Raw genomic sequence first — 15060 nt, 5'->3', positions numbered from 1 at the left:
TAGTCTCCAGTAATCAGAGAACATAAGATGCAAGAGGCAGCAGAATCACTTGAATTATTAGTATTTTGTAGAGTTGCAATGTTTTTCTTGGTTCCCAAGGCCTCTTGGAGATGGATAGGGAGAAGGTTGAGTGAACTTTACAATTATAACATGAAATCAGGGTATCTCAACTGCAGAACAATTAACACTGTAGGCCAGATAATTTCTTGTTGTTGGGGGCTGTCCTGTGCATGGTAGGATATTCAGCAGCATCCCTGGCCCCTACCCACTAATGATCAGTAGAACCTCCCTCCCAGCTGTAACAACCAAAATGTCTTCAAACATGGCCAGATGTCCCCCAGGGAGCAAAATCGCCCCAGTTGAGAACCACTGCTGTAGAATGAAGAGTAATAGGTTACTTACTGGGTTTTTTTCCTTCTTCTCTTTTCCGCAGTTGTTTTAGTTCTAGTATCTGGGTTCCCTTGCTTCAGAAAACAGCATTTCCAAATACTCTAAAAACAGAGTATCCCACTGTTTTTGTGGAATATCCCACGAAGCAGAAGGCCTTGTGGGATATTCCAGTGGTTCTGAAAGAAATGTGAAGCTTAGGAGTCAAGTTTCAGATTAACCATTTCTGACCCTGTTGTTCTCAATGAATTTCAGGGGACTTTTTAATGTTTCCCTCTCTCTCTCTGTTTAGAGCTATTCATTCATTGACTTAACTTGAAAGCAAAACAGCTTCCCAGTTCAATTTTGAATGTGAAACACTGCTTCTCCTTTGTCCCAACTCTTTCTACCTAACATTCAGCCCAAGTTATGTACAGGCTGTGGCTGTCCAGGAAACAGGCCGTGTTTGCCAATCCCATGTTCAATGTCAACCATTTGATGAGACCCTTCTTCATCACAGACTCTCGCAGTCTCCCTGCAGCAGATAGTACTCTGGATCCTGACCACATTCTCTGGATTCTGAGCTGCCTCTTGAGGGAGTCACCCCTCACCAACAAGGCCAGGTTTTCCGGCCTGAGCCCCAGAATAACACATTAGCTGCTGGGAACACCTTTTGATTTCTCTCCATAGTCACGTTTTATGTTTGGTTTCCCAGACGGGATGAACCAGAAATCATGCGTTTTTGGAAACAGATTTTTTCATAGGAAGGAACGAAAACACCCGGACTCGTCAGCACTCTTGTCCATGCCTCTGAACCCCCAGCCTTGTGTCATTTCAGTTGAATCAGAGAACAACATCCCAGTCACCTGCTTGGGGTGTTCACGTCTCCTGGCTTATATTTTTGACTGAATAACAGCAATCCGTGAGCAGCAGCTAAAATAATAGAGCCCTGAAAAATGTCCCCACCCACCCCCCCGCTCCGCTTTTCTGGGCCTGTCTCCTTGCTCAAGGAGTAGTGAGGAAAGACACCAATTAATAGCGTGGATGAAAGCTGAAGGACAGACGGTTTGCTTGAGAAGAAAAGTGAACATTCTTGCTTCCTCATCTATGCCAACTTTGAACAGGGACAGCTGCTGCCACAGGTAAACACCACTATAGGGTTGGCCATGGCCCTAAGCTAGGTGTCACCGCAAGCCACAGGCCGGCACACGAACGCTGGCCTCTCCCCCATTCGCACAATTGAGCTCTTATCCTTAAACGAACTTTGTTTTTTGACCAGCTCACTAATTGTGATTGAAAACACCAGCTCCCCAGCAATGCACACGCATTGGAGTTAGCAGCAGCAAGACAGGCCCTAATTGCTCCATTTACATAAAAGTAGAAACATACAACTTCTAAATATAAATCTCTGGCACATCGTTCCTTTTGCAATTACAGTAAAATAAGGTACCACAGTTTCCCTCCCGGCTCCTTCTCGCAGCAAGCTGCTCCACCGGGTTCGCTAGTGGCTGCTCCTCGAGGCGAGAACAGAGCCATGCAAATGCTCCAGCGTGGAGTTGGGTTTGTGAAGTCGCCAGTAAATCAGGCCGCCTCCACTAGGTGAATAACGCGGTGGCAGCGGGCCACTTTGCTAGTGCAGTCGCTGGAGGACCGCGCTCTGCACTCAGAAGGGGGCAGTTAGCTGGTGCGCGAGCGCTCCCTGCTCGCCTCTGTCCGCGGGGAGCCAGTCGGCCCCTCCGCAGGTCCCGCTCCCTGACATTTGCTGTGGTTTCAGTCCCTGGCAGTGAGGGCTGGGTTCAGAGATTCCCAGCTGCACTCACTGAACAGTGATTTTTTTTTCCCCTCCCTGAATTCTTTAGCTGCCAAAAGGGGGGAAAAAATCAAGAGCTGCTCTTAAAAGAAGTTGCCCTTGCTGGTGCTCAGGGTAAAAATAGAGGCTGCCGCTTAGACCGGCTTGGCCCTGGCTCCAGGCATCCCGCGAGCTGGGCTCGAGCAGCGGCCGCGTTCCGGCGTGATCCCTGGAAGCTGCCAGCAGGTGCTGCTCAAGGTACAGTAGCAGGGCCGAGAAGCCGGGACCCGAAGGGCCTGGGGTGCGGGGAAGCTCCGGGGGAGGGGGAAGTGAAAGAGAAACCAAACCAAGGAAGGAGAAGGAGATTCTGGTCAGGACTGGGCTGACCAGCTTGTGCCCCGGGCCCTTGAGTTCCGCAGGGAAAAGCTGATTCCCAGTCTAGAATATTCCACAGAAGCTATTTTAACCTGCCTGCTTCCTCCACCACCCCCACCTTGATTTGCACCGAGCGAGGAGGCATTGCCACTGTGGTGCAGGTGGTTGCAGAGGGGTTGCAGCGCGGCTGGTAGGCTGGTCTGGCAGGTGGGCACTCGGTGGCATCAGATGGCCAGCGGAGTTTCAGAGTCACACTTGTGTTGTGGCTCCTCTGGTCAGAGTGCTGCAGATTTCTGTGACACCCGTGTTTAAGAAGAGCCACCAGGCTTCTCAGAAATAGTATCACTTATTATTATCTGACGGCTGCCCTTGACCCCCACAGGTTCATATTATGGATCCCATTTTATAGATGGGAACACTGAGGCCTGAGTTTACACGGTGAGTGAGCAGAGGAACTGGGATCTGATCTGGGTTTGTTTTGTGCACCACCGCCCCCATCACCTACACACACACACACACACACACACACAACTTTGTGGGGGGGGGAGGGGATGTTATCAGGACACTAGGGTTCATGTGCGGGGCAGAGGTGAGTTTAGATGCCCCGAAGGCCATTGACTCCACTAATTCTCAGCATGAAGGGTGGAGAAGTTCCTTTCTTATAAAGGGTTTCTGTTCACCTAGTGCTAAACTGAGGGGCAGGTTTGGAGTTCACCATCATTAATCCTATTTCTGTCTTTGCCACTCAGATTCACTCTCTTGCTCTACAACTTAATGATTTTTTTCCTACTTCATTTCTGCATATGCAGTTCTTAGAATACTCCTTCCCCCCACCCCCATGCAGCTCAGCACCCACACTTTCTCTGTATCTAGCCAAGAGAGACCCTCTTACACAGAAAACTTCTGGTGTCCTAATGGAACCTGCTTAAGCCACACATCAGGAGGCCAGAGCCTCTATATTTTGCTTGCGGGCACAGTGAAAAGTTTATTTTATGCATGTTAAATCCTGCATACAAAACAACATATCTGGTCATATGGCTCTCATTAGCTCCCAATTTTGCACATTTTATCCAACTTGTCATGAGAAGTGGGCTTATGCTTCAACTATACTCCTTCAAACAACCCTTCACCATTCTTGTCAGAGGACTTCTTCCTCCTGTGTTATTTACCAGACTTGCCAACACCTCTCCCCACCCCCAAAAAGCCTGACCAGCTTTACCCCTGTTTCAAGGAGTGTTCACTTCTTTTCATTAATCTCCTGTTATATTTGTAACAATTTAGAAATTATAGGAGTTGAAGTTCTGGTAAAAAAGAATGATGCATGAGGATTTTTGTTGTTGTTGTTGTTGTTGTTGTGTGTGTGTGTGTGTGTGTTTGGTTAGTTAGGATGGATTCTAAAGACCTGGGAAGGATACATATGAAGTTCACTTAAAGAGAATGACTATTTCCAAAGTTCTTGATTTATGAAGCAGGCATTCAATTTCAAGATGTAAAATAATAGTGTAAGTTGCTTGCGGTGGGGGGAGACCATCATCATATGATTATACAGATTTTCCCAATTTTTTCCTCAATGAAATAGCTTATTTAAAAAAAATAAAATTAGAATCCATATAAAGAACACTACCAATTTTCTTTCCTGAAAGAAACAATAAAATACTTTGTAAATAGAAGCAACTTCATGAAGTAACAGATGTTTTATGTAAAGACATAAAACTGAACCTGAATATAACGAGACGTGTGTGCGAGTAGTAAAAGAAAAGTTGAAAGTTGGACACACTCATTGAGACATATCTATTTGATTCCAATATTTTTCTAAAAGGTAGAGTAATCCTAGCCAGAGGTTTCACTGGCTCAGTGCATCACCCAGTAGTGTCTCAGAAGCCAGGAAGGGCTTTCCATTAGATAATGAATTATGAAATGTCTCACACTGGAAAAACCAGTCATCTGCTGATGTCATGCTGATTCCAACCAATCCCAAACAAAGCCCCAGCCCTCCTCTGTTTCAGTGGTACCAATGTGTGGTGTACAAATAAGTAGTACAGTATAAAACTTCACAGTGCCAATACCATGAAGAGGAGCTCAGACAGCTCTTACCACATGATACAAGAGCCGGCTGGTGGAAGAGTGGGGACCAGAAAGGTAATGCTTTTTAACTCTTACTTCTGAGCTCTTTACACATTCAAAGATAGGATAGCTAGGAGGAATTTTACAACTAATTGGCATTTCCAATGTGCATTGTGATGTGTACCTTTTTATATTATTCAGGCAGGTTAATATAGCTTTTAATAGTCCTAGAGCATGCAAATAGATTATATGTTTATACAACCCACTCAGCACATATATACAAGTACATATGCCAAAGAGAAAGCTATTTTTAAGAGTTACATTCGCAAACAGTAAATTCAGGGAACACACACGTACTCAGATGCAGAGAGAATCCAAATATTGATAACTTGCAGTTATCTAAATGCTGCTATTAGGACTCTTGAGTTGTTTAGAGTCATTAAACTTTTGGTTGTATTTCAGACTTTCTTGTAAAACTTAATTGGACTACAAAATGTTTTGGATACTGTATATGTGACTCCAAATAGGTGGATGATGTTAAGTATTATAGTACAAAGATGTTTTATAAAGCCATTATAACACAAATGTCCCCTGCCTCCCCCATTCTCTTTCACCATCCCCGTAAAAAATATGAGGCTTTTTAGGCAATGTTGACAAAGTTTCAACAATAATGGTGGAGTAATTGATGTTTCTGGAGCTGAAACCCCAAAGGTGTTAGGTTACTTGTAACAGAAAAAGTCTTACAAATAGTTGTTTTGGAAAAGGAGACAGTATATACAATTCAGAGAGCATTGTTAACCTGTGCAAACTGTAATTTTAACTTAGTGTCACAATTTTCTTGCCCTCTTCCCCTTGCACTCAGATCTTATGCTTGTAGTAATGATATTTATTAACTCTTTCCACCTAAACTGCATTGCTTGACTATAATGCTATGAACACACTAGGTGTCAGATATAAGCTGAGTGTATCTTCAGAAACCAAGAGGGCTTATGTGTGGGAAAGAAACCGAGAGGGAAGGAACGCTTTAACAGATGGACCCCTTAAAGATTCTTCTGCAAGATAAAAGCAATAAGACAGAAAATGAAAAAAGGGGAGGGGGAAGAATTTTTTTTAAGCCTTAGAAAGGCATTGTTAAAAAATTCACATTTTTCTTTTTCTGTGCACACTAAAATCCATGATGATTTTATCTGCACTGTTCCTTTGAGGGAACAAGAAGCAGTCAAGGAGGCTGTCTATGAATGCACTGGTCGGGACAGGCTTGGGGCAAGCTGAAAAAACTACCACATGACAGAGAAAAATAATTTGCCAATATATTTTAGAGAGTCTTTTCCCATAGGATCAGTTATTCAAGTCATACGAGTGCACTCTTTTTATAAAAGGATGTGGGAAAGGCCAAGAGAATTTTGCATTTTATCTGTGAAGTCCCGCGAGCGGTGGTAGGCTGTAATGTGTGAAAGCGAGTGGATCCCCGGCAGAAGGGGGCAGCTGAAGGCGACGGGGAGAGCGCTTCTGGGACTTGGGCTTGTGACAGGCTGCCTGCCCTCTGGTCCTTCAGTGCCCTGCTGCATTTCACAGTTGGGAAGAGTGGAGTGTATTATATGACCCCAAACAAAAGTTCCATTGCGCTCTCCTCAGATCGCCTGCCAGTGTTGATGACCTGAACATTTAAATATGAATGAATGGGGGGAAACGACCATCTCCCTGGATCCCATCAGACCAGAACAATCCACTGGCCCGGGCACCCTCTGTTACCCCTGAGCTACTCTTCCCTGACCTCCACTACCTGTCCACTGGACCTCCCTGGTCAGGAGGGCATTTTACCACCTAGGGCTGTGGCTTGGCAGGGTGGAGGAGCGGTGGGAACAGACTTTTTCAATCAAGTCATCCCTGTTGATTGAGACACTGTGTTTGTTTGGGGTTTCTTTTCTCCCCTCCAAAAAAGGAAGAAGGTGAAACCAGGAGACTGGGCAGAGAAAGAAAAAAAAAAATAGTGAACAAAATTAGGAGAATTTATTTTAGAAGAGAAAGTAGAACCCCCGAAATTGGTGATATTTGAAGAGAGGTGTCTGTGAGGAAGTTAAGAGCAGAAGGAGAGCAGCCTGTCAGAAAACGGGCTGTCCCTCCCTCCCTAATCACAGCCCTACTCACAGCAAACTCCCTCCCTCTCCATTCACTCACTTACTTAGGGCCAATCCGTTCTCTCTCTCTCTCTCTCTCTCTCTCTCTCTCTCTCTCTCTTCCTTTCCCTTTCTCCCTCTCCCCCTCCCTTCCCTCCCTCTCTCCCTCTCTCTCCCCCTTCTTTCTCTCTCTTCTCTCCCCCTCTCTCCTCTCTCCCTGTCTCTCTCTCCCTCCCATCCTCTCTCTGTCTCTGTCTGTCTCCCCCCCACCCTGTCTCTCCCTCCCTCCCTCCCTGTCTCCCTCCCTCCCTCCCTCCTTCCTTCTCTCTTACTCGGAGACAGTCAGAACTCTCCTCCCTGACAGCCACAAACCTACAGCACTGACTGCATTCAGAGAGGAACCTGCAAACAAAACTTCACAGAAAACTTTTTGTTCTTGTTCCAGAGAATTTGCTGAAGAGGAGAAGGAAAAAAAAAAAAAAAACCAAAAAAAAAAAAAAAAAAAAAAACCAAACCCACAAAAAAAAAAAAAAAAAAAAAAAGAAAAGAAAAAAAAACCTGTGCGTGAGGGGGGAGGAAAAGCAGGGCCTTTTAAAAAGGCAATCACAACAACTTTTGCTGCCAGGATGCCCTTGCTTTGGCTGAGAGGATTTCTGTTGGCAAGTTGCTGGATTATAGTGAGGAGTTCCCCCACCCCAGGATCCGAGGGGCACAGCGCGGCCCCCGACTGTCCGTCCTGTGCGCTGGCCGCCCTCCCAAAGGATGTACCCAACTCTCAGCCAGAGATGGTGGAGGCCGTCAAGAAGCACATTTTAAACATGCTGCACTTGAAGAAGAGACCCGATGTCACCCAGCCGGTGCCCAAGGCGGCGCTTCTGAACGCGATCAGAAAGCTTCATGTGGGCAAAGTCGGGGAGAACGGGTATGTGGAGATAGAGGATGACATTGGAAGGAGAGCAGAAATGAATGAACTTATGGAGCAGACCTCGGAGATCATCACGTTTGCCGAGTCAGGTTGGTGCTGGCATTGGCAGGGGGTGGGGAGGGGTGGGGGGTAGGAGGGTAAAATATATTTCTTTGACAGTCCCAGGAGGAACTTCTTTTCCCTCCAGCTGGAAACTGCCTGGGAAGGTTATTAGTTATTAGGTGATGGTAGCGGACTAGCGGACGGAGGGCAGGCAGGGGAGGGGGAGAGGACTTTACAGAAAAGGAATTCTCGGTCGAGCTCTGCCTGGAGATGACTGGCTTACACTTGCTAAACTCAGCCGGTCACACAGAGAGGAAGCTCGGGGCCAATGTTGAGCTGGAAGGCAGACTGTGAGGGGCTGCCTTGCCCTGCCTGTGAAACCAGATCTGAGCAGCCGGATGAAAGCCCGGCATTTTCGGGTGCTTGGGGAGCAGAGGAGGCTTCCGGACCCCATCCAAGTTTTTATTGAGGGTAGAGGGGTGAGTGTGCCAGGATTGGAGTGGAATGGCACAGATGAAGTCACTCTCTTAAAACAAACCTTCCCCTTTAAAAGTCCAATCTGGGGCCACATTAGAGAAGCAGGGCATATTTATGAGTGACAGTCATTTTTACCTTTAGAAACTGTCTATAAGTGCACAGGCACCACATTCAAGACAGGGAAGAGCTACTTTGGGGGACGGTTGTCACTGAACCAGCAGTTACTTTTGGGACACTGACTTTTGCTCTCTGAAAGGAAAAAAAAAAAAAAAGAAAACAACCAGTTTTGTTCTTTCTAAAGTTACTGAGAGCTCTCTGCCAAGGAACGCAACCTTGACAAAGTACTCTCAGATACTATGCTGAACTCACTCAATCCTTAAGAGGAAGAACTTTAATAAATAGGTTCTAATCGTTGGCCCAGGACCACACTAACCTGTTGCTGAATAGCAATACCTGTCAAAAGTATGGGCCCATGGACTTGGAGCCAGGCTATTTTTATAGTTAAGTGACACAGATCCTTTGCATGCCTGCAAGCCCATGCACGTCAGGCACACAGATGTGTTAATACCGTGTTACTTTCATGGTAATGCCAGGCTAAAGAACTGTATCCTTTGCCAACTCCATTTGAAAGGAATGCCATTGTTTTGTTTGGTAGAGCATATGGCCAGTAAAGTATGTGCAGGGACTCCCAGCATTTTTGTTTAAAAGTTTGCCGCAGCAGTATAAACAATTAAGGCAACACTCAGAATTTCCAATCCTGAAAACCTGTTGACTCAGATGTTCTGTTTTCAAGAAAACCATGAAAGACCGGGGCATCCTTCTGGAGGTGCAGATAGCCTGCTGGCTGTGTGGCTTCCCCTTGCAGGAGAAGCACTGGTGTCCTACAAGCTTCCCAGTTTGGCTCTCTCACCAGAAGCCCCTTTCACTTGGGGAAGGTCCTACTTTCTTTCCCTAAAGCCCTTTCTTAACCCGGCCCCAAAAGGCATGATCATTAGGACTTTATCTTCTGAAGCTTTTTGAGGAAGAAAGCTAGGTTAGAACTTTTCAAGTTGACACCCATTTTTTCTCAACTTTTCATGGTGGGAAAAGATACAAAAGAAAATATTTATGATATTTGGCTGCGCGTGTGAAACAGATTTCAGTGGTCTAGAGGGTTGCTTCGTGTCTTTATATACCAACCTCCACACATGATGGATTCAATGACAGCTCCTATCCAGTTGCCTTTAACTATGTCATACGACTAAGTATGCCTATGCCTTTGACCACTTTTAACCGCACGACTGTTACTAGCAATATGCCCCTCTTTCTGACTTACTGGACTTGTATAGCAAATCACTCTCTTAGCATTTAGAGATTTGGCAGTGAAAAAATTTGACCATTTACATTCTTGCTTATGTGTGGTCTTCCTTTCAGTGCCAATCTTCTCTCAGTTGTATGAGATTTTGTCATTTTTTACTTCTCGGTTAGGTGTTTAGTTTGAAAGAAAATAAGCGACTTTTTAAAAAGCGATTCATTGGACGTTCACGTTGAGTCAAGTTTAAGATTTGTAATGGGAAACTCCTGGTTGACTTTACAACTTGACTTTGAATTCTTAGAAAACGTTTATTACAATTGCTTATTTTTCTCTGAGGAATTTCACACATCAACTTCAAGTTGATTTAATATAATTTCACATATTTAATAATTGCTATATGGACAGTCTACTCTTCAAGCAGAAAACCACGTGAGCATTTTGCTGCTGATTTTGCTAATCAAGGAAAAGATATTTATCATCTGAATGATTGTAGCAAATATATGAACATGAATAGCAAAGACATATGTCTTGCTGCTTTTGGAATAATTCAACTTTAATGACATTCCAACTATGTGGAATGTCAAGAGTTTTTGGAGAATAGAAAAAGCCATGTATTTTTCTTTCCCTTATAACCATTTTGTGCAGCATAGAATCCAGACATTGTCACCCATGAGCATGCCACAAATGCAGACCCATCGCGGCCCCTTTCAACCTTAGGATTCTTCAATTTGAGGCTACGTTTACTTTTTGCCTTTTCTCTCCTTGATTGTTGGATAAAGCCAAGGCATGGCTACAGAAGTAGAGAGCCTGCAAAAGCTGAAGTGCCTGGGACTCTTTTAACTGAGTTTGTCCCATCCTGCTTAGGTAGAAAGTGCCCGATTTCTGTAAAGCTGATGCGAGTTGTTATTGACTAAACAGCAGGGAATCACTCTAAGGCTCTCTGAAATGTGTCCCAACCAACAAAAATGATTTTATTTTTATGTATGTCACATCACCCAAGATTTCTCACCAAGGTTAGTGTGTTCTGTGCATGGCTGGCACAAAACCCCCAATGTTTACCTTAAGGCCTACAGAGTTCCTCACAAGGAAAGACAGAAGGGATGGGTAAAGCCAAGCTATCGCTATAAATGTCAATGAAGCTAAATTCAGTGGCCTTTTTGGCTGATACAGCTTATTTTTACTTTATTTTGACTCATGACAGTAGCTGGTCAATCAATGCATAGTAATAATGTACCTCTGAGTCTCCATATGCTTTCAAACCTGGATATAGGTTCTGGTAATTAGCTTAGCAATTGATAGCACCTGTTGTAGAAAGACCAGGAAAAGAAAGACAAACAAAACACCAAGAAATGGGTGTGCTCACGTAGCCTAGGTGTTGTTGAGTGCAACACCTAAGTCTACCCCTTGGAGGATACTATGTATGGAAGATTTGAGTTCGAAGTTTACACCGCCCAGACAGGGCTCCAAGAAGCCTTGCTTGGATGACCATTTTCCCCACCCCAAGAAAGCCATCTCAAAATGGAGCTGACTCCCACCATTCCATGCCCATCGTCCGAAAGTTTCTGTGAATCACCCATCCCTTAGGGACGCCTTTAGGGGTTACACGTTCTCTTCTGTGAATAATGGGGAAGAGTGGCCACAAGAGGGCGCGTTCCAAAGACTTTTGCTCCTTGTCAGTTTATCCAGGCAAAGGCAGTTGTGCCTACTGGAAGCACCCCGTCTGTAGCGCCCAGTAATCTTGGTGATTATCAGTTACCTCCTGCTCCCTCTCATCCTGCAGAAAAAGTTAGGAATTTATGAGATGGGAGAAGCATGACTACCTGTAATACATTAAATGAGACAGAAGGAAAGGAAATGGAAATTCTAGTGATACATGTGAACATTCCGGAGCTCTATGGAAGGCAGACGAGTGATAAATTTCAAAAGCAAACAAAGCAGAGCAGGGAGAAATGTGACCATGAATCATCAGCGATACTGATTTGCTCACAAGTCTCTCCCTAATACGGTCTCCCGGATCGTAACAAAAACATCTTCCGTCTCCTCTGATTTTGTTGCCTAGTTTTCCGCCTTATCAACAGTTTCCACCAGCGACAAATGACAAGTGACTTCAAACAGGGAGGAAAAAGGTTCTTTCTTTAATGCCTTGTGGGAACATGGTGTTCAGCTTCTGAGGATGCGTTTGTTTCCGAACTGAGGGTGTGGAGAGAAATGGTGGGGAAAGATGGGGAAAGAGATTAATAGTGGTCTGTGGCCTGTGCAGTGGATGGACTGGGCTGGGGGTGGCGGAGATGCCAGGGTGGAAAGTCCGTTGTAATATTTAAAGAACTGCAGTAATACCTTCCCAGGCACTTTTCTTGAAAACACATATTTGTCTTGGCCCCTCTTCTGCTAAAAAATACTTGCACATGATCTCCTAGCTGTAGTTCAGAATTCTTCATACTCGACTGGTTCCTAGGTCCAAAATCAAAAGTGCCAAAGTTCTCAGGAACTTTGGAAGAAGTCTCTGAAATTTTGTGGGTTGAACCTTAAGAATTTTTGCTACTTGTAGGAATCTAAAACCCCTTTCTCCTGAAATATTTAACCTTTTTCATCACCATTTTAATGGAAGAGGCATGGATGATGGATGTTTGTGGCTGGGCATTTATAAATCAATAACGGACCCTAAGGAGGGACATTAAAGCTAAAAAATTAATCAAGATAATTTATGGCCAAACCTATAGTTCTACTGCAGGAAAGATCCTCTACTGTAGGTCAAAGGAGGAATAACCTTAAGACCTCACTTGCTGCTTTCTGCAGAAACCCCTGGAAGCAGTCCAAATGCAAAGTTAGAGCTTCAGAGAACGCACCCTGTAAATGGTAGTTGTGTATACCCTTACTATTGACTATACCATATCTAGGCACAGTGAAATCTTGATGAAGAATGGAAAATTAAAGGAACAGACGCTTTTTACAGGGAGGCTTCCCCCAACCCCCACCCCATGGTAAGTTTAAATATGTTCTGTAAACAACGAGGCTTTCCACATTCACATTAGAGACATAATTATTGCCCATATGTAAAAGAGCAACATATTTCAGGCAGGACCCTGGTGAGGAAAACAAAACCAAATCGAAACACTGCATGTGTGTGTCGCTTATTTAACTGAAAATGTTCATACACCCACAAATCTGAGATGCTGAACTTTTGGATGAGTCCATCATTTTGCATCTTAGTGTAGGGGGAGGGAACAACAAGGGGCTTAGCTGCTTAACCCTTGGCATGCCTTCATGATTGACTTATTCCAAACATTTTGAAAGCAAAGGAAAATGTGCTGCAAACACCCTTCCAGGTATCTTTCCTTCCAGCTTACACAGTCTCTCCTCTGTCCGATCCTTCCCACCCGGCAGCATTTCAGAGGTATTCCCTGTGAGGTACAAATTTTCTCTTTGCCTATTTTTCTGCACCTCTTTTTCTCTCTCTTTGGTATGTGTCCACCGAGCTCATAGAGGTTTAAGTGATGAAATATTATCACCCACATGGGTTTGCGTGGGACTTTCTTAGTGAATTACTCAGGCAGAGCAGGCTGTGATACAGCCTTGCTCACAAGCCTCGGGAGGGAAAAAATAGCACAGAGGATGAAAAGAATATTATCAGAGAGTAGGTAATGAAAGGTTAGCAAAGCGACCAGCTATATCTGGCTAGCTAGGTAATAGTGCAGGAACCTAGGTCGCACCTGTACAAACTAATGCAGAACCTGCTCACGGCGCATTATGGGAAGGCTTTCATTTCAAGATTTTACAGCATGAGATATTCAAGTGAAAACTAAAACTGATTAGAAATTGATCCTGAACATCCCAGCCTTAGTCAACCTTCCCTTTTCCAAATTGTTATGCAAGGAGATTGGAGGATTGGGGCATCTTGAAAGTGTCACTGCAGTATAGCCATCTCTCTCAGGTAATATAAAGATAAAGGGAATATAATAAATTGACCTGTTATTTATTATATTTTTCATACCTAGGACATTCCGAGGCTGTAATATATTTCTGAAGCCTGCAGCCCTGATAAACATCAATCCCACGTCAGTTTCCAGCAGTCTCATCTCCCCACCCCCTTCTGCAATGAAAGCTAATGTAAAAGAAAGAAATATGCACTGCTTAATAAGTCAGAATACAATAGAACTTGTAAAATGTACCTGCATATAAGGTAGACATTAGGAAGACTTGAATCTCTCTCTTCCCCCTGTTCTCCTGAGCATTATGGCAACAGCATTTTCATGAAATTAGATCTGTTTTATTTTTTTTCCTGATAAAATATCATGCAATATACAAATAGCAGTTCCAGAAATGGACACCAGGAGAAGGAGGCGACAGGCATGTCAATTAGTAGGGGGAAAATCCAAATGTCAGAAATATGGGGGAGAGAGAAAGCACGCAGGCAGTGGATGCAAATACAGGGAACAGAGTCTTTCAATTCAGATAATTAAACGGATGCATAAATCAGCGCCCGTGCCTCTCCATAATACGCAGGCGATGCCATGCAGTTAATTATCAGCCAAGACCAGCATGAAAGTCATTTTATGATGACTCTCTGATCCTAATATAACAGCACCTGACAGATTGAGCCCCCTCTAATGAGTACTCTCTTTGTACAATCCTCTCTCAGGAACACTAAATCATTTGCTTCCAAGTACAGCTGCCTGTGAAGAAGGGGTGGGGCTAGATCATGCATCAGAAACCTGCTCTTGTGAAATGAGGGGCTGTCCTGTAGGCTGTGTGACTAGAAGCCAGCAGCCTCAGCCTCTCTAACCCTACAAAAGCAATTTGCACGCGGCTGTCCCTAATTCTAGTCAGCCAACTAACCCTCCCTCGGCACCCCCACCCAAACATCTGGATGTTATTCATGGAAATTCCACTTCATGCGGGTCAGTACTGCTGTCCATCGGCCTTCACCCTGACCCCTTCTGGCAGGTGTGGACGAGAGCAGAGTAGATCCCATGGGGATGAGTTACCCAAAACCCAGTGAGCCTCCCTATGTGGGGCACTAGTCAGATGCTCCAGTTTCACACTCTTTCCTGGAAAAACAAAACCCAACCTTGTGCCCTCTGGGTTCTCTAATTTAGCAGCTACTATCTCTCTGTTTTTGGAGTGACACCCTGTGCAGTTTAGGATTTCAGAAGCTGTCCCGCATAGAAGCAGAAGGGAAAACAGCAGGTAGCTTGTTAACATTCTCCATGGGGCAAGGCAGATGTGCCCATGCTGGAGGTAACCTGCACACCCTCCAGGCCAGTTATCCGAGGCTTGGGAGGTTTCCCTCGGTCTTCTCCTAAGGCCTTGGCAGGACGCTGCCACCCTAAAATCAACTGCTGATTGCCTTTTTAGATGTAAATGATTAAGCTCTGCTTCTGGGAATCTTCTCTTTACTTTGTTAAGAAACAAACAACAACAACAAACCCCCACCAATTCTTAGCAAAGGGGAATATAGAATTCAGATTTTGAAAAAATAAGTCATCATGCTTCCTAAAATAAGACAGCTTCTCCCTCTAACTGCTCTCTGCTCTGGTATTCTATCTAATCATAAACCCAGCTTTATTATTCATTTCAACTCCTGCCAAAGACATGAGGTCGGAGTCAGAGG

At 44.5% G+C, this 15060-nt stretch overlaps 1 protein-coding gene and 1 long non-coding RNA gene across 4 annotated transcripts in view; one reads left to right on the top strand and one right to left on the bottom strand.

Annotated features, from left to right (window-relative positions):
* Nucleotides 1–13784, bottom strand: part of LOC105494181 (uncharacterized) — a 217783-nt gene extending 203999 nt beyond the window's left edge. The window contains exons 1-2 of the long non-coding RNA XR_011622333.1: nt 13619–13784; nt 403–566 (exon numbers count right to left, since the gene is read on the bottom strand). This is a non-coding gene — a long non-coding RNA (uncharacterized lncRNA). The remainder of the gene's footprint in view (nt 1–402; nt 567–13618) is intronic.
* The window catches only part of LOC105494182 (inhibin subunit beta A), a 45002-nt gene that overhangs the window by 22403 nt on the left and 7539 nt on the right, over nt 1–15060 (top strand). For all 3 annotated transcript variants that reach the window (XM_071095086.1, XM_071095087.1, XM_071095089.1), the window contains 2 exons: nt 2226–2413; nt 2913–7725. In XM_071095086.1, the coding sequence (XP_070951187.1) occupies nt 7338–7725 (388 nt within the window). In that variant the 5' untranslated portion in view covers nt 2226–2413; nt 2913–7337. The remainder of the gene's footprint in view (nt 1–2225; nt 2414–2912; nt 7726–15060) is intronic.

This window comes from Macaca nemestrina, chromosome 4 (assembly GCF_043159975.1).
Source record: "Macaca nemestrina isolate mMacNem1 chromosome 4, mMacNem.hap1, whole genome shotgun sequence".
Taxonomy (NCBI): domain Eukaryota; kingdom Metazoa; phylum Chordata; class Mammalia; order Primates; family Cercopithecidae; genus Macaca; species Macaca nemestrina.
The sequence above is the reverse complement of the archived record's forward strand: the minus strand, read 5'-3'. Positions and strand labels throughout refer to the sequence as shown.